General features: G+C 51.4%; 1 protein-coding gene across 1 annotated transcript; it reads right to left on the reverse strand.

Annotated features, from left to right (window-relative positions):
• Positions 1 to 5346: 5346 nt before the first annotated feature.
• On the reverse strand, positions 5347 to 18726 carry TIMM44 (translocase of inner mitochondrial membrane 44). The gene is made up of 13 exons (XM_027908735.1): positions 18673 to 18726; positions 17601 to 17705; positions 16957 to 17127; positions 16256 to 16336; positions 15023 to 15172; positions 14283 to 14422; positions 13566 to 13651; positions 12543 to 12635; positions 12113 to 12237; positions 11207 to 11257; positions 9586 to 9675; positions 7464 to 7574; positions 5347 to 5541 (listed from the first exon to the last, which is right to left on the reverse strand). Exons 1-13 carry the CDS (start codon positions 18700 to 18702, stop codon positions 5422 to 5424), a joined length of 1353 nt encoding a protein of 450 aa, XP_027764536.1. The 5' UTR covers positions 18703 to 18726; the 3' UTR covers positions 5347 to 5421.
• Between the last annotated feature and the right edge of the window lie 577 nt (positions 18727 to 19303).

Below are 19303 nucleotides of genomic sequence, written 5' to 3' on the forward strand. Positions count from 1 at the left end.
GACAGTGCTCCCCTGTTCCCTGTTCCAGCCTAAAAGGGCTTTGACCTCTGGAGCCTCCTGGCCCCTGGTCCTGCCTCCCATCCCGATTTTCCCAGGCTGGAATGCTTCCCTGGGGATTCTGTCCTGTGCAGGGATCCAGACAGGGATCCAGGAGGGGCTTCACCACCTGTAGCCCCCAGTCCAGGTGGTGACACTTCCCACCTTGGCCCAGGGCTGGGAATTCCTGCCAAGTCCTTGTTTTCCTCACTGGGAGCTGGACCCCTAATCCAGCCCTTGTCCCAATCCCTCTCCAGCTCTCCTGGAGCCCCTTCAGGCCCTGGAAGGTCTCCCTGGAGCCTTCCCTTCTCCCGGTGAACCCCCCCAGCCTGGCTCCATCCCACGTGGAATCGTTTGGGTGGGGAGTGGGAAGAGGTGCCACCCGGCGTGGGCTCTGACAGGGCACAGAGAAATTCACCATTAATTTGCTTTAAATCAGCCTGCTCTGCTAATTAGCCCTGGCTCCTCTGGGCACAGCCCGAGTCACCCAGACGCGAGGAGGCTTCAGCCTCTCCCAAAAAAAGCACAAAAAACGAAAAAAAAAAAAAAAAAAAAAAAAGGGAAAAAAAGCCTGGAAAAGTGGCGGCGCGCGCGGCTTCGGTGTCTCCATGGCAACGGGAGATCGCGGCCAGGGATGCGAGACATTCCCGGGAAAACGGGACGGGTGGCGGTGCCGGAGGGCTCGTCCTCCTCCCCCGGGGCAGAGCCTTGGGATGAGAAACGCGGGGAGAGGTCCCACCCCACGCGCGTGGGGAGGGGGACGCGGATCCAGCCGCTGCCGCTCGTGTTTCCAGGGAAATCTGAGCTCGCCGCGATCAGAGCCTGTCGGGGGCGTGGGGAGGGGTTGGATCTCAGATCCTTTCCCAGAGCAAACCTTCCCAGGGCGGGGGGAAAGGATTCCCTCAAAATCCCAGCGGGTTTTCAGTGGATTTCGGGAAAATGCTTCCCTGAAGTTAAAAAAAGGGGGATATTTTTTGGAAGTGGTTCCAGTTGGAAATACATGCAAATCCCATCAAACAGCTTGCTGTTCCCAATTAGCAGCCTCGCAGCAGCAGAGGGGGAAGGAATTCCAGCGGGTTTGGAAAGCCCCTCACCTGGGAGCATCAGCACTGACATCAAGGAGGACACAAAATCCATGGATTCCTCTCTGATCCCCTGCTGAGGGTTGGTTGGAAAACCAAAACCGACTTGGAAGTGGCTTGGCTGTGAAGGGATAAGGGGGATGTGCTGGATCCTGCCTCCCTGGGGCATTCCCAGCCTCTTCCAGAGACATCCCTGAGAGCTTTCCTGAGGCTTTGTGGTTTCAGGGAGCATCAGCACCTTCCAAAGCTTGGAATTCCCAGAGCTTGGCCCTGACATCATTCCCACCCATCCCTTGGTGGAATCAGGGAATGGGTTGTGTGGGAAGGACCTTAAAGCTCGTCCAGGTCCAGCTCCTGCCATGGGACACTTCCCACTTTCCCAGGGTGTTCCAGCCTGGCCTGGGACACTCCCAGGGATGGGGCAGCCACAATTTCTCTGTGCCAGGAAGAGCCTCTCAAAGTGGAATTTCCTCCCTGGGCTTTCTGGGAAAGCGTAGGGGGGGAAAAAATGTTCTTAAAGCATTTGCCTTAATTAAGCTCTTTTTTAAAAATATATATATATATATATATTTGGAGGGACAGTCACAGCCAGAAGAATCCACACATTCCCCAGCAACTCATCATCCCTCCAACCAGCCTGACTAAGCCCCCAGTGCTCCCAGCAGCTCCCAGGGAGAGCTCCCAGCACTTGGAGCTGGGAGGGAAATGATCCTGGACTGGTTCCTAACCCAAAAAAAAACCCCCACAAACCATCTCAGAGGGTTTGGCTGATGATTTGGAACACCTTGAGAAGCAGCTGCTGTTCCAGGGAGCTGTTCCCGGGCCAGGCAGGGCCCTGGGATGAACCAGAGCTCATTCAGAAAACACCTCCCCCACTTTGTGAATCGTTCCTGAAGGAGGGCTTGGCACCCACATTCCCTGGAGCTGGAGCTTGGCAGGGAAAATTCCGCCTGCCGAGGGCTGGGAAGGAGCAACCCCCGTGCCAGGAAAGGCCAGGGAGGAGGATTTCAGCTGGAATTCCCTAAGGAATGGCTTTCAGGAGCAGAGTGCAGGGAGGGATCACTTGAGCCCTCCATCCAGAGCCCATTCCAGCCAAATCAGGAGGGAAAAACTGGGAAATGGCTGAAGAGGATCCTCGGGGAAGGGTTTGGTGGGCAAAGCTCTGTTCCAGTTCCCACAGAACAAGGGTGGGGGTGAAGCCCTGAGCGCTTGGGGGGCACAAGGGGGGGAAGGTCCCTCCTTCCCAGTGGGAAATCTCATGGAATTCCAGCCTGGTTTGGGTGGAAAGGACCTTAAAGCCCATCCAGTTCCACCCCTTCCACCTCAAAAAACCTCGGCACCTTCCTCTGATTTCCCTCCCAGGCCCCATTCCAGCCTCAAATCCCAAAGGATTTTGCCTCGGGCTCTTCCCCACATTCCAGACTCTCCCTTCCAGCTCCTGAAGGGGGATGAGAAAAAAGAGGGAAAATCTCTCCCCCTGGTTTAAAGGGAAAAGCAGGTGGAGGCAAAGCAAGGCCCCCTCATCCAGGTGGATCCCACAGAGCTGGGAGACGCCCCCGGAATGTCAGAGCAGCTCCTGGAGCAGCTTCCAGTGCTGGGAAGAGCAGTGAGTCACCATTCCCATGGCAACTCTGCTTCCCTGGGAGACATCCCGGCATTGGGAGCCACCAGCGAGGGCCACCAGCACCTGGAAAACAGGTTGGAGCAGCCTGGGATGGTGGGAGTTGTCCCTGCCCACGGTGGTTGGGGGTGGGAAACAGGATGGTCTTCAAGGTCCTTCCCACCCCCAAATCATTCCATGATTCCCTGGACAGGCACAGTTTGAAGGATTTGGGGGTTGGGGAGGTTCCAAACACCTCTTGTTTGATTCCTGGGCTCGGCTCAGCCTCTGCTCCTGCAGTCTGTGCCGTTAAATCCATCTCCTGGTGGATGGCAGCGGGAATTGGGGGTTGGAATCCTCGGGAAGAGCCGTAAATTGTGCGTTCCCGGATTGTGCAGCCAGGGCAGGTTTTTCCTGACAGGAACAGCTGAACTGAGGGGTTTTGGAGGGAGGTCAAGGGGAGGGAAGGTGGTCCATGGGATGCTCCAAAGGAGTCCAGGAGTCACCAGCCCTGGCTTGGGAAGCAAGACTGGAGCTACCTGAGTGCCCCAGGGTGTCTTTGGAGCTGGATTCCTGGATCTCCTCCAGTTTTCCTGCTGGGATTCACCCCCTGGGAAAGGCAGAGAGCTCAGGTGAACCCCTCTCTTCCCAGATTTAGATTCAGATTCGGATTCAGACCCTGGATTTTGGGGTGGGAAATGCTCCTCCTCCTGCCACGGGAACCCCGCACGAGCCGCTTGCCGAGCCGCCCGAATCCATGGAAAAACCTTTCCAAGCGCAGATCCCCGAGGATGCCAAGAGCTCCAGCTGTGTGTGGGCTGGCTCTGGGCACAACCAGCCAGGGCTGGCAGCGGCAGCAGCTCCTCTCCCTCCAGCAGGCGCATCCCGGGGTTTCTCAGGAGCAGCAATTCCCAGCGGGAATCTTCGGGGCAGGGAGGGGAAGTGGGAAAACCACCGGCAGGCTTCGTTCGCAGCCTTTTAGCAGCTGCTTCTCACGGAGAGTTCGCTCCTCCTCCCCTTCCCGCCTGCCCCGAGCTCCTCCTGCATCCAGGTATCCCTGAATCCCACTCCTCCTGCATCCAGGTATCCCTGAATCCCACTCCACGTCCGCATCCTCAGCAAGGAAAAACACCAGGGTGGCAGCACAGGCGGGGGTGGGAATGTTGGTGGGATGGGAAAACACGTGGAGGAGTCTCCTCAAGTTGCCCCAGGGGGAGGTTTAGGTTGGGTATCAGGGGAAGGTTTGTCCATGGAAAGGATTGTCCAGCCCTGGGAAAAGAGCTGTGATTCCATGGAATCTCCATGAGAGCCGTGCTGGAGAGGCTGGGGAAGAGCCTGGCAGGGAGGGATGGAGCCTGGCAGGTGGTCAAATCATCCAAGAGGGGAATTGTGGGGTTGACTGGGAGGTGTCACAGCGATCCCAAGGCAGCAGGGACCACCCCCCTCCCACCCCCAGCCTGCCCTGGGGGGGCCACCAAAACACCCGGCGGGGCAACCAGACACTCAGAAGGACCTGCTGGTGGATTTGTTACCCTCCCAAAAGCTGCTTGAGGTTCCCACGCCCCCCCCGGGGCTGGGAGAGGATCCCACTTCTCCAAGGAACCGCTCTGGACACTCAGGAGAGAAGGAAGGACTGGCCACTGGTTGTCTTTAATCAGAATGTCAAGGCAAGGCAGGGCTGTCCTGCCCCACCCCGGGCTGTGTTGGCAACTGCTCCTGCTCCTCCTCACCTTCCCACTCCCGGCATTCCACCTGCTCCTCACCTTCCCACTGCCCTGACATTCCATCTCCTCACCTTCCCACTCCTGGCATTCCACCTGCTCCCTCATTTCCCACTCCTGACACTCCATCTCCTGCTCATCTTCCCACTCCTCTGACACTTCCACCTGCTCCCTCACTTTCCCACTCCTCACTCCATCTGCCCCCTCACCTTCCCATTCCTGAACATTCCACTTGCTCCATCCTCACCTTCCCACTCCTGTGACATTCCATCTGCTCCCTCATCTTCCCACTCCTGACACTCCACCTGCTCCTCACTTTCCCACTGCTCACTCCACCTGCTCTCCCTCCTCCCCAATCCCACTTTTCCCACCCCCCCTACTCCTCCTCCTCCTCCCCACCCCAACATCCCAACAACACTGGGGTGGCACCAAGGACACGAAAAACAGACCAGACATCGCCCCCCAGTCCCCATTCCCGACCTTCCTTGGCGCTCCCAACAAATCCAGCCTTGACTCCATGTGCAAAGTCCTGCTTGTATTTGGCTCGGTAAAGTGCAAGGCAGGGCCACAAGGCCTGGTGGTGGAGCTGGGACAGGAGATGTTGTGTCAGCTGAGAGCAAAAAAAACCCAAACACACGAGGCCACCAGAGTGGGGAATGACAGCTGGGAATGGCTCCCCCCTCATTCCCACCTCGCTGGAATCCTGGGAGACCCTCAGGACCCTCCTCCAGGCACGATGAAAGAAGGACCAAGCCGTGTCTCGGAGGTCGAGCTCTATAAACCCTCGGGCACAGCAAAGCAGGGAGGGCACCCCAGCCCAGCTCCCTGGGGGGGATTTGGGAGCACGAGGAGCTTGTTCTCCCAAAAATCCACCCTAAAAAATCCCCCCAGCCTGGCTTTCCCCCCACCCCCACAGTCCGGCAGGCTGGGGCGAGCTCGGAGCTCCAGAGGTTTGGGAAGGGCCCTGGAAGCGGCTGATTCCTCACAGGACCTGCTCGGTGCTGGACGAGGAGATGTCCAGGAGCCTCCAGGCCGCGTAGGGGTTGAGCTCGTCCTGGTCCCGGCACAGGGCCCACACGTAGAGCATCCGCAGCACCTTGTCCTGCAAGGAAAAATCCGGGATAACGGGGGGGGCATTGCTGAGGGAGATGGGGGGGATCAGCCTGGAGAAAAAAGGCTTCCCAACTCCCAATTCACAGCTCTGAGGGGAAAGGATCCTCATTTCTGATGGATCTGAAGGGGCTCCCAATTCCCAGTTTGGGGGGAAAGGATCCACATTTCTGATGGATCTGAGGGACCTGGGGGGGCTCAGCCTGGAGAAAAGGGACTCCCATTTTCCATTTCTGAGGGGAAAAGTTCCATATTTCTGATGGATCTGAGGGGGCTCCCAATTCCCAGTTCCCAGTTTAGAGGAAAAGGGTTCTCAGTTCTGATGGATCTGAGGGGGCTCAGCCTGGAGGAAAGGGGCTCCCATCTCCCAGTTTGGGGGGACAGGATCCTCATTTCTGATGGATCTGAGGGAGATGGGGGGGATCAGCCTGGAGGAAAGGGGCTCCCATCTCCCAGTTTGGGGGGACAGGATCCTCATTTCTGATGGATCTGAGGGAGATGGGGGGATCAGCCTGGAGGAAAGGGGCTCCCAACTCCCAGTTCCCAGTTTGGGGGGACAGGATCCTCATTTCTGATGGATCTGAGGGAGATGGGGGGGATCAGCCTGGAGGAAAGGGGCTCCCAGCTCCCAGTTCCCAGTTTGGGGGGCTGTGGCACTTGGGGACGTGGATCAGCGGTGAAAATGGTGACGGTTGGACTGACGACCCCAAAGCTCCTTTTTAACCTTAACAATTCCAGGATTCTGCTCCCCCAGGGACTGTTCCTGTGATTTTCCCCTCTGCTCCCAATTTCCCCCCCACTTGGAACTTCATCCCAGGCAGGAAAACAAGATCAAACTCGCCGATTTGCCAAAATTAGAAGGCGGTTTCCCAAACATCCCTGGCTGACACACATTTAGGAGGCACCACTGTCAACCTGGATAAGACTTGACCTTGTTTGTCTGTTTGTTTGTTTGTTTTGTTGGGGTTTTTTTTGAGCAGAAATTTCTGAATTTTTCAGAATTGCCTGGGCTGGAACTTTCCATCAAATTTAGGAGCTTTCCTGTGGCTGCAGCTCCTTCCCCTGGGGGCTCCTCTTGCCCTAAAACACTCTTTTTCCTTCAGGGCAAACCCCAAATCTCAATTTCCACCCCCCCCTCCAGAGGCTGCCACTGGATTATAAAGCTCCATTTCGGTTTCCAGGGCAGGCTTTTCATGCATCTCCTTGATTTATTGCTGCCCCCCCAGGAACCAGACAGCCAACAGGCTTCTGATATCCTGTCCAATAATTATCCCATCAATATCCATCTCCCAAGGAAGGCAGGAATTTAATGCAAGGAATCCCAGGATCAGCTGTTCCTCCCCTGTAGCCCCGAGTGACAGGTTGTAAATCAGCCCCAGATGGGCCCCCAGAATTCAAATTAATCCCTTTTTTTTTTTTTTTTTTTTGCCAACTTCCAGCCTGGCCTAAAGATAAGGGTTGCAAAAAAACCCCCTAATATTTATTAATATAAATTATTTCTATATTAAATGCAGGTTGACATCACTCCAGCCCAACCCCAAACCAAGGAAGTACCAGGGATTTGCTCCACAAATCATTCCCTGTCAGAGGCTCCCCCAGGAACCACATCCCAAGTGGATGGGCAGGAATTTTATGGAATTTCATGGAATAAGGGGCTTGTGGGGCTTTTTTTTTTTTTTTTTTTTTGGGTGGTTAAATGAGGGGAGGCAGCAGCCTTGTTATTAATTTTATTATGGAGTGATTTTGAGTGATGATTTTAATGGAGTGATATCCCTAGCAACTGCAAATCACCTCAATCCAACCCCCTGCTCAGGAAAGGATCTTCCAGGGCTTTTTAGGAAGGGAAAAAAGGAGGGAAAAAGAGCAGGATGAGGTGGAGGAGAGAGGCCAGAGCTGTCCCAAAACCTCACTCACCGGATCTCCTTCCACCACCTCCCCTTTGTGGTTCTTTATCACCATCACCACCTGAGCCTGGAAGGTGATGATTAAAACTGGTCCCTGCTCCATCATCTTGCCCATGGCCAGCTGCAAGGAGAGGGAATTCCATCAGAAAACCAGCAAGTTCCACAGAAAACCCAGAAAATCCCAGCACAAAACAAGGTAATTCCGTCAGAAAACCAGTAAATTCCATCAAAAAACCCAGAAAATTCCATCAGAAAACCAGCAAGTTCCCTCAGAAAACCAACAAATTCCCTCAGAAAACCAGCAAATTCCGTCAGAGAACAAGAAAATTCCATCAGAAATGCAGCAAATTCCCTCAGAAAACCAGCAAATTCCTGCAGATCACTGAAGGAACATTCAGTTGGACATTCCCGACATTCCCACCCTCTCCCAGGGCCGATCCAGTTCTTTCAATCAGCTCCTCTGTTAATCAGATATTCTATCTGATATAATATCCTGAGGGGGAAGGGACCCCCAAGGCTTTTCTCCTGCTTTTAAAGGAATTTTTGCCCTCAAGTCTCACCGGATCGGACAAAAAGCACCAGAAAGATTTCCAAGTGGGAATCTTTTGTTTGCCAGGATTTTTTTTCCCCCCCTTCTCTATTCTAAGGTCACTCCATTAAATATTTGAAGAACTTATTAACTGCCACACACACAGGAATGGAGAATTAAGGTTATTTTTTTATAATTTTTTTTTCATCCCCAGAGCTCTTAAAAAAGCAGAACCCCCTCTTAGTGTTTTTGTGGGAACGCAGGGAGCTGTGGAATATTTTGAACTTCCAAAATAATAAAAAAAACCCAAATCCTACTGAAGGCAGAGGCACTTTTGCTCTTTAAAATGAGAGGCAGTCCCAAAAATCACCGTGTTTTATCCCATAACAAAGGGAGCAGCACAGGAGACAGGCACAAAGGCATAAAAATATATATATTTGGAGGTAGATTTTCCTCTCCCCCGAGGAACACTCAGCACCACTGCAACGTTCCTGTGCCCACTTCCAAGGAATCAGCTCCCAGCTCGGCAGGAACTCCACACCACGTGCCTGGAGCTGCCCCTGACTCATCCACCCAAACACAACCCAGTTTTCCGCCCGAAATCCGGATCCCAAAAGGGATCAGAGCCGTTTCCAGCACGGATATTTGCAATTTCCAAAATTCCAGACTGGGATTGCTGTGTTTTCAGTGCCATGATCCCTGAAAATTCCATCACTAGGACAGTATTTGGAGCTTAAAAAAAAAAAGCTTCATTAAATGCCAGAATGTTCTGGAGCAGGAACAGCTCTGGCTCCTCAGGAAAACGGGATGTGGGAACACCTGGATGGAGCAGATCCTTGGCCACGTCACCACATGGAATACTTTGGGTTGGAAGAGGAATTGGGGATCAGCCACTCCTACCCCCACATCTCCCACTATCCCAGGTTGTTCCAACCTGCCCTTGGACACTTCTGGTGCCTCCTCCAACACCTCCAACACCTCCATGTCCTTCCCATGCCGGGATCCCAGAGATCCCAAATCCCAGCGGCGCCCTGAGGGAGCCACACAGCCCATCCAGAACCATCCAGAACGTTCCAGAAGAGCAGCTCAGACTCTCTCCAGCCATTCCTGCCCTGCACAACCTTGAGCCAGGGCAGGAATGCCCATTATCCTCCCTGAATCCCCTGGGAATGTGCTGTTTGCTTTTAGGATTAGCCTTCCTCCATCCATCTGCTGCTGATCCAAGCCAAGGTGTCCTGAGAGCAAGGACACAGATTTGGGCTGGATCCCACAATTCCAGGAGTTTTCACTTCCAGCAGTAGGATTCTCCCTTTCAGAGTGGGATTCTCCCTCCCAGAAATGGAATTCTCCCTTCTAGAGTGGGATTCTCCCTCCCAGCAGTGGAATTTTCCCTTCCAGAAATGGGATTCTCCCTTCCAGCCCCAGGATCTGTCCCTGTGGGAGCAAAGATTCCCAACACCAGAGGCAAAACCCAACCAGTTAAAGCAAAAACTCTTTGGATTCGATGATCCTGGAGGTGTTTTCCCAAACCTTAACAATTCCAAGAAAACCCCTCCTGAGTGGAACTCGGTGCCCCCAAAGCGAAACCCCAGGAGACACTCACGTCGATGTTGTCGATGTCCAGGATCCTGGAATGGAACTGGAGCCCCAAGGCTTTGGCCTGTTGGATGGGATGAGCCAGCTGGCTGTAAGTCTGGGAAGCAACAAAAAACCCCTTCCTGTCACACCTTTGAAATCATCCTGACCACCCCCAAAAAAACCAGGAATTTCCATGCAGAGAGAAGCAGTGAAAGGGATGTGCTGGGATATTCCAGTGGGATTGTTGGGATTGCTCCTGGGATATCAGGACTCTCTCTTTTTTTGGGGCAGCTCAGGCGTCCCTGCAGCTTCCCAGCCCGTTTTTGGGATCTCCTAAAGCCCTGAGTAATTTTGGGAACGTGCTGGATGGGTGCTTGGCGTCCAAAAGCTGCACCAGACACTCCGGGGTTCCCCAAAATTCCCCTCCAAATCCCATTTTCCCCAGCCTGGAATGTGTGGATACCGAATGTCCCAAGCCAAGGCATTCCCAATGCTGTGCTGACAGCAGACAGGGATAAACAGGGATAAAGTCTGGGATCAGGGCTGTTTTCCCAATTCCCAGGCAGCCCTGGAGGCAGCCCAGCATTCCCTGGCTCCTCCAGGGCGCAGATGGGATGGTTATTTACGGATCAGAACCCTCGGGGATGGCGACTTCTCCACCTGATTCCAGCGATTCCCGGAGCATTCCTGGCAGGATCCAACCAAACAGCATCTCCCACCCTTCCCCAGCAGGGAAACATCCCACAGGAATTCCAGGCAGAGTCCCTGGATTGGAGCCACGGAGCAGGAATTCCGAGGGGCGGCGAATCCCAAACCATCCCGGTTTTTATCCCAACACTTTAATGATCCCATCCCAAACTTAAGCCCCCGGTGGGGATGACTCCATGAAGAGGTTTTATCTCCACAAATATTTGGAATATTCTCCCATTTCTTCCCCTGGCTGGTTCTGGACTTCAGAGCTGGAATTTCTAATTACAACCAGAATTTCTAATTACAATCCAGAAATGTTGGATTTTTGGTGGTAGAAAGTGCCAAGGAATCGGCTGTTTTTCCCAGAGGGATCCTCTGCTGGCATTTCTGAGCCAAAAAAAGGAAATTTTTTTTTTTATTTTATTTTTTTGCTTTCAGGATGCTGGAAATCTCCACAAAATCGGGACAAAGACGTTCCTGGGAATAGATTTAACGGGAAAAAACTGCCTCCGCAGGCCCTCTGGTGGTGGGGACACGGAGGAGACTCACCCTGGGAAATTCAGCCTTTTGGGGCCTAAAATCCACTTATTTTGGGGCTTAAGACACTATTATTTTGTATTCTACATCCCAATGATTTTGGATTTTAAACACAATTATTTTGGAGTCTAAAACACAATTATTTGGGATTCTACAGCCCAATTACTTTGAATTCTACATCCCAATCAGTTTGGATTTTAAACACAATTATTTTGGACTCTACATCCCAATCATTTTGGAGGAGGTGGGCGGGGGGGGGACCCAGAACAAACTCCATTTTCAGGCAAGGCTCTGATTCCATGGAGCCAAACAATCCCCCTTCTCAGCCTCTTCCCCAGGATAACCAGGCCTAATAATAATCCCACTTCCAAAGGGAGATTCCCACCCTTTGCCAGGCCATTCCCAAGGGCTCCACTCACCGCCTCGTAGCACCAATCTTTGAGGATCTCGAGCTCCCCGGAGATCAGAGCCTGGGAAAAGGGAATAAAACAGGGATATTCTAACACACCTCCCGCAGCAGGGTGGAAACAACCAGCAATTCCAGCAGCACAGCTCCTTAAATCCCGAATTTTGTGGAGCTTGCAAGAGGAACAGCAACAAGGACTTGCAGAAACCCCCCTGATCCAACGCACAGAAAGCTCCTAAACCTTCCTGGGGGGACTTTCCCCTTGAACTTCCCTGTTCAAACTTCCCAAAAAGTTGACAGAATTCCCACTCCTCGGAGAATCCTGAGGGGTGGGATCAGACAGAAGCAGGAAGATCAAACTTGGGAAGTTTTCAGCCCAGTTGGGATCCGGTTTTATTCCCCAAATCAGTTTTCGAATCCCCTTTTCCCTCTGGATTTCCTGCCTCGGTGCAGTGACAGGGAAGCAAATCCATTCAGATTCCCTGTCCCATCATCAGTGCTGCTCTGAGTCCCTAAAAACACCCAATTCCACACAATTCCAGTGCCAGAAATATTCCCACTGAACCTGCTCTTCTCCCTGAGTCCCAGATCCTTTAGAACCCGCTGGCAACACCCCAAATTCCTTCCCTTATCCATTTTTTATTACCCCCCCCTTCCCTTTGATCCCTCTGATCCCACATAATTTCTCGGGGCAGAGGATGATTGGGTGTTTTCCAGGCCAGAAAAGGAGCTTATTAATCTTTTAAATAATGAAATACAAAACCTAAATGGGCTCCAACTTCCTTTCCCAAGGTTCTGGGTGTCTGAGGAGCAAATCCTGTCCCAGCTTTTCACTGGATCAATGGAAAAACAAAAGGAATCAAATAAAAAATGATCCTTTAAAAGGGAAAATAAATGCAGGGGATGTTTCTCCTCTCACCTCCAGGACGTTGGGGATGATGTCCCGCTCACACTGCTTCAGGAAACGATCCTTGTCAAAGGAGGGATCCACCTTGAGGATCTCCGTCAACACCTCCGACATCTCCGTCTTGGAGAACAATCCACCTGGGAAAACAAGCCAGTGGCACAAAAACCATCCCCAGGGGGGGAAAGAAGACACAAAATCATCCCCAGGGGGGGAAACAAGGCAAGACCTCCTGGTGATGCAGCAGAGGGAGGAACAACTCCAGGTTTTTAGTTAAGCCTGAGATTCATCCCACACGAGGTCTCGTCATCTCAGATCCCACCGCTCCACTGTGTGATCCCAGAGAATGATCCAGGTAAAATGCAGGAAAAACGCTGGGAAGCTCCAAGAGCTGCCCCGAAAAGCTGGGAAATAGCCCAGTGAGGAGCAGAGGGGGAGCTGTTACCTATCAAGTCGGTGACTTTGTCGGTGACGGCCCGCGACGCTCGGATGAAGGCGTTGTCGCTCTCGTCGTACTTCATCTTCATCTCAAAGAACCCTGCCAGGAGAGCAGAGCGAGCTCAGAGCCCATCCTGATCCAGGAAAACTGCCAGGGCTTGGAAATCCAAGCTCCCAGTTCCCTCCTAAATCTCCTGGTTGGCGACAGGCACCGACTGCAAGTGGTTTTTCCCTCGTCCTCCTTCCCAGCTGTCGGTAAATGCTCCTCTCTCGCTTCAACCTCCACAAACCTTGGAGCTTCTGGGAGATTTGCAGGCAGAGAACACACCAGGAAACTGCCCTGCACCAGGAACAGCCTGACTAAACCAGGAACAGGCTCACAACCCTCAATTCATCTCCTGCAAGGAGATGTCAAACCAACACCAGGGCACAGGGGAGGAAAATCAGAAGGACAGACTTTAAATCTTGCCTGACTTTTACGAATGGTTTGGGTTGGAAGGGACATTAAAGCCCACCCAGATTCACCTTCCACTATCCCAGTTTGTTCCAACCTGGCCTTGGACACTTCCAGGGATGGGCAATCTGTGCCAGGGCCTCCCCACCCTCTGGATTTACAGGGATTTTCCTCAGCTCCAGGTGAGGAGGAGCAGATCTGCTGCCCTCTCCTGCCCTCTCCCTGCCCTTTTCCCAGAGCCACCATGAGGCTGATCAGGGAAAAACAGGGAGGGGAGGAGCTCATTTCTTGTTGCAAGGCAGGTTTTGGTACCTCCAGGCACTGATCCAAACCGTGCCTGAGTGGAGGAGGGGCTGGAACACACGCAGATGGAGCAGCCTGGAAAAGCTGCAGAGCTATCAACTCTCCCCCATTCACACCCAGCCACCAGCTCCAAGCCCACAGGAAGGCTGGGATTTTGGGATCTGCATTCCATTCCAGGCTGGTGGCAGCAGACAGGACGAGATCCAGCCAGCAGGAATCAGGGCTGGGAAAAGAGGGAGCTCCTGCTTTGCCTCTGAACTCCCAAACACTCACTGTTGAAAACCACGTTGTTGTCCTTGAAATCCTTCCACTGCTGGTACCACTTGGAGTCTTTGTGCAGCACCATTCCCATGGCCTCCCTGGAAAGGGCAGGAAACAGGGATGGAACGGGGATTCTTGGGAGAAAAATCAACTTACAACACTGGGAGATTAAAGGGGATAAAGGGGAGGGACATCCCTGCAGTGCTGAGGCTGATACAGAACACGAGAAGACAATGAAAAACCCATCAATTATACACCGGGTAAATTATAAACCCCATAAATCAATTAAACACCCCACCAAGTGACACACCAGCTGAATTATAACCCCATTAATTAATCAGACACCCCATAATTGATGCAGCAGGGAAATAACACAGCACATAAATAAATAATTCTTGACTTGGAGGCTCAAGGCAGCGGGGAAAGCAAAGGAGCTCAGGCTTAGCCCTGCCAAGCCTGATTCCAGACGTTAAAACTGACCACAAAACACGTGCCCAAGTCAAAATTCCATCTCTGACCATCACATTTGGAATTTAAAGTGCCCAGTTTCACTCTGGGGAAGCCTCAGCATCATCAGCTCCTGCTGGGAATGTGCTCTCGGAGCTCCCTGCTCTGCCCCCAACGCCTCCTCCAGCTCCTGGATTTTAATCCCTGCCCTCTAGTTCAGTTTGGAAAGTTTTTGTTCAGTTGGACACAAAAATTTACACCCCAGATGAGCCCAATACCCACTCATTGGCCTCAAATATCCTCTCCTCTTTGATCCTCTCTCCTGAATATTCCGTCCGTTTTCGGAGCCGCTCCGGCCGTTTGTAGGGACCGGTTTGCCCTAAAACACTTTCATCTATTTCCTTCTTGACACTTTCTACTCCCTGGAAAGGAAAAGAAACCCTGTTAGGTCGGATTTGTTGTCCCTTCACCTTCCCCAGAAACTGCCCCTGGAGCTTTCCCTTCTCCAGCCTGGCCTTGGACACTCCCAGGGATGGGGTAGCCACAGCTTCTCAGGGAATTCCATCCCAGTCCCTCCCCACCCTCACAGCCAGGAATTCCTTCCCAATATCCCATCTAAATTCCCTCTCTTTCACTTGGAAGCCATTCCCTGTGTCCTATCCCTCCATCCCTTGCCCCAGTCCCTCTCCAGCTCTCCTGGAGCCCCTTCAGGCCCTGCAAGGAGCTCCAAAGTCTCCCTGGAGCCAAAGTCTCCAAAGTCTCCCTGGAGCCTTCCCTTTTCCAACCCGACCTGGGTGACACCAAAACACACAAACCCTTAGGTATTTCCCACCAAATCCAAGCTTTTGGGCAGCCAGTCGTTCCCAAACCACCAGCAGGTGCCTGCCTAGGGAAGGATTCCCCGCCCTACTCCCCAAACCCACCAACCCCCACTCCCAGGGACACCTTCCAGCGGCTCATCCAGCCCATCCCCAGCTCCTACATTCCCATTTCCAGGGCTTGGATGCCAGTGGATTGTTCACCTGAGAGATGGCTTTGAAGGCTGCTGTCCTGCCCAGCTTCTCCCCTCCTTTTGTGACCGACTCTGCTGATTGTTTGGCCGTTTTCGCTGCTTCTTCCACGCCCTCCTTTATCCTCCGGCCGATGTCGCTTTTGCTGACCTCGTCCAAGCTCTGCCACAGGGGAGGAGACATCACTGCAGCTCCTTGTCCTCATCCCAATCCCTCTCCAGCTCTCCTGGAGCCCCTTTAGGCTCTGGAAGGGGCTCTCAGGTCTCCCTGGAACTTTCCCTTCTCCAGGTGAACCCCCCCAGCTCTCCCAGCCTGGTTGGGGTTGGAAGGGACCCCGGGCAGGGACACTTCCCACTAGACCAGCTTGCTCCAAACCCCTTCCCATCCTCAGCTACTCCAAAATCCCTGCAGCTCACCAGCTGTATCTTTAAAAAAAAAAACAAAAAAAAATGGGAATTTTCCACCTAGAACTGGTTGCTTCGGAGTCACACCCAGAGCAGCTCCGTGGCCTCCCCTGGATTCGCTCCAGCAGCTCCAAATCCTCATTTAGGGATCCCAGAGCTGCTCTCTTTGCCCTGCCAGACCAGCAGCACCATCTCCAGCCTCCAAATCCAAGAGGAATCCCTGGAATGTGCCCGTCCTCTGACCACACATCAATTAAACCACCAAATTAACCCACTCCTGCTGCAATTTTCTTAATTAATCTGCTCCAAAAGACTTGGAATTTTAATCTTTGTCCCCATCAAAAAGAGCTGTTGAACAGGAAAAACTCAAACTCCTGGGGGGGGCAGAAAGGGATTTTTTTAATAGAGCTTTTCCCAATCCGAGGTTTTATTTAATGGATGTGAATTCTGTGGCCCAAAACGTTGTGTGGTTGTTATTTCATACAGGAATATTCTGGAAAACACCTCCAGTGCTCCCTGTGAAATCCAGTGTGATTCCTCCCTGGAAAAGGTCTGGATGGGAGAGATGCCAGAGATGGGATCCGAGGCAGAAATGGGAATTTTAAGGGTTTTAAACATCAAGGACCAGCAAAAAAAAAAAAAAAAAAAAAAAAAAAAAAAAAAAAAAAAAAAAAAAAAAAAAAAAAAAAAAAAAAAAAAAAAAAAAAAAAAAAAAGGCTCCAAAAAAGCTCAGTTTGTTCCTAATTTAGAAAATCAACCCAGCAAGAAAAAAAAAAAAAAGGTGATAATTCAAATTACTCCCACTTAAAGCTGAATTTCCTCAGGGAAAGGTTCCTTTTACCTCTTTAACTGTCCCTGTTATTTCTTCAAGTTTCTTTTTAATCACTTCGGAGGTTTTCACTGTTTCGGATTCGATGGTTTTCTGGGGGGGAAAAAAAAAACAACAACATGATCAAAACTCTCCCCAAAAAGCCCTTTAAAGATGGAATTGAGGGCAAAAAAATTCCTTTTTAGGAGTCCCTCACTTGAGCCACCAGTTCAAGTTTGGTAAATAACGTTTAGAGCTCTCAAAACCAACTATTTAGTGCCACATTTAATGCCAAATTTTATGTCAAATTTAATATTAAATTCAATGCCAGATTTATTTTTGGTGAAGTTTAGTGCCAAATTTAATGTCGAATTTAATATTAAACTTAAAGTTACATTTAATGCCACATTCAATGTCGAATTTAATGCCAAATTTAATGTTAAATTTAATGCAGAATTTAATGTTAAATTTAATGAAGAGTTTAAATTTAATGTCAAATTTAATGTCACGTTTAATATTAAATTTAATGTCACATATAACGTAGAATTCAATGTCAAATTAATTATTAAATATAATGTCAAGTTTAATGCTAAATTAAATGTAAAATTTAATCTTAAATTTAATGCCAAATTTAATACCAAATTCAATATTAACTTTCATGCCAAATTCACCCCCAAAACGTCACGTCCAATCTGAGGGTCCGAAATTCCCCCTGGAATCCCCCCAAATCTCACGTATTTCCTCCGGGCTTCCCGTAGAGCGTCCGACTCTTCCAGCTTTTTGGCCTCATCCCGGAATTTCTGGATGCTTTCCTTCATCTCCTTGTTCTTGGCCAGTTCCTGTTTGATGTTCTCCACGAAGCCAGAGATGAAGCCTTTCCTTCCTCCTGAGGAGTAACGTCTGGACTGGGGGGAAAACCGGGAAAAAAAAATGGGATTTAACGGAAAAAGAGGTAAAATTCCAGAGTGAACGGCGAGGATTTACGGGGAAAAGTGAAATAAAATCATAAAATAAGCAAAAATAGGGAGGTGATAACGGGAATTAACAGGTAAATTAAAAGAATATAACTAAATTAAATAAAATAATAGAATAAAATCGAAAAATAATGAAGTGGGTAAGCAAGTAAATGAAATGATATGGACAAAATAAATGAAATAAAAGAGATAAATAATAAAGCGAATAAACAAGTGAATTAAAGGAATATAAATAAGAATGGATAATAAAATGGAATAAACAAGTAAATGAAAAGAATATAAATAAAAATAGATAATAAAGGGAATAGACAAGTAAATTAAAAGAAAATAAATAACGTTCTCCGGGTCACCTCCACATCCAGCTGGGGATCCCGGCAGGAACCACTCTGGGAATTCCAACCCACCTGGGGGGTGTCCAGCGCGGGGATGCCCATCCTGACCACATTCCTGGGCAAGGCAGCGACGGGAGAACGTCTGGAAAGGAGCCACAGACCACCCAGGAGACACTTCTGCAAGGGAAATACCAGCCAGCTCAGCCAGCATTCCAAGGGCTGGGATTCAGGGATGAGCTGATTCCCAACCCAATCCACCCCAGAGCCCGGAACGCGGCCGAGATGAGAAGCAAATCAGGGTTTTTTTTTTTTTAAGGAAAACTCTTCCCAAATTCAACTTTGGAGGGGAAAAGCCAGGAATTTCTTGGTGGTATTTGGGCCAGGAAGAAACTCTCGGGTCTCAGATGGGAGCAGGAAAGATCTGATGGATCATGGAAAACCATCCCTGCCTCTCCCCAACCCTCCCAGGGAGGAATTCCTGCCCAATATTCCCTTTAAATTTCCCCTCTCTCAGTTTGAAGCCATGGAAGGGGTTTAAAACTCATCTAACCCCACCCCATGGGTAGGGATTTGGGATAAAGGGGGTTTAAACCCATCCAATCCCACTCCTGTAGGGCTGGAATTTGGGATGGAGGGGCTTTTATTGACCCTCCAAGGGCTTTTAAGGACCATCCCATCCCACCGTGTGCCAGGGATGGGCAGTTTGGGATGGAGGGGGTTTAAAACCATCCAATCCCACTTCATGGGCAGGGATTTGGGATGGAAGGGGCTTAAAATCCATCCAATCCTCTCCCTGCAGAGCAGGAATTTGGGATGGAAGGGGTTTAAAACCCACCCAATCCCACCCCATGGGCAGGGATTTGGGATGGAGAGGTTTTCAGGCCCATCCAATCCCACCCCTACAGGGCAGGGATTTGGGATGGAAGGGGCTTTCAGGCCCACGCAATCCCACCCCACGCCCCGAGCAGGGGCAGATCCCTCTCCGGGGCCGCGGGTTCCCCCGTGGGTGACACCGCCGGGGCCCACGGGAGGGGGGTGAGGGCAGGGTGGGTCCCGCGCTGTGCCCTTGCCCTGGGTGCCCCCGGCGTTGCTCCCGCCCCGGTTGTGCCCCGGTTTTTCCCCCCCCCCGTTCCCCCCCGCTCACCCCGCACCCTCCGGCCGCGGCCGCCGCCATCGCCCCGCGCCGCCCGTGACCTTCGCGCGGCGCCGCGCGGTGACGTCACTGCCGCGCGACCGCCGCGGCCACGTGGGCGGGAAGGGACGGAGAGGGGGACAGAGGGACACCCAAAAACACCCCCGGGGGGACAGAGGGACACCCAAAAACACCCCCGGGGGGACAGAGGGACACCCAAAAACACCCCCGCGGGGACAGAGGAACACCCAAAAACACCCCCGGGGGACAGAGGGACACCCAAAAACAGCCCTGGGGGGGACAGAGGGACACCCAGGGACACCCCCCAGGGACAGAGGGACACCCAAAAACACCCCCGAGGGGACAGAGGGACACCCAGGGACATCCCACGAGGGGACAAAGGGACACCCCCAAGAGGACAGAGGGACACGCAGGGCTGAGTTGACTCAGTTGGGATTTCGGCTGCCAGTAAAGTTCTCCGTGCCTGCAATATTTAACTTGCTTTATTATCAAATTCCGACTGTTTACATCTGTCATGTCAACGAGAGATGCCACAAACTACAAAAAAAAAAGAAAAAAAAAAAAAAAAAAAAAAAAAAAAAAAAAAAAAAAAAAAAAAAAAAAAAAAAAAAAAAGATTGTGC

This window comes from Empidonax traillii, unplaced genomic scaffold (assembly GCF_003031625.1).
Source record: "Empidonax traillii isolate 1590-97213 ecotype Southwest subspecies unplaced genomic scaffold, ASM303162v1 scaffold1824:size59532, whole genome shotgun sequence".
In the NCBI taxonomy this organism is placed as follows: Eukaryota; Metazoa; Chordata; class Aves; order Passeriformes; family Tyrannidae; genus Empidonax; species Empidonax traillii.

Bases quoted from the DNA above. Each gene is read 5' to 3' on its own strand.
- TIMM44 (XM_027908735.1), bottom strand. From the start codon at position 18,702: ATGGCGGCGGCCGCGGCCGGAGGGTGCGGG. The intron at 11,258-12,112 runs GTGAGAGGAGAA...CCCTTTTCCCAG, and splicing joins TCATCCCCAACGTCCTGGAG to GCTCTGATCTCCGGGGAGCT. The intron at 9,676-11,206 runs GTGAGTGGAGCC...GTTGCTTCCCAG, and splicing joins AAGATTGGTGCTACGAGGCG to ACTTACAGCCAGCTGGCTCA.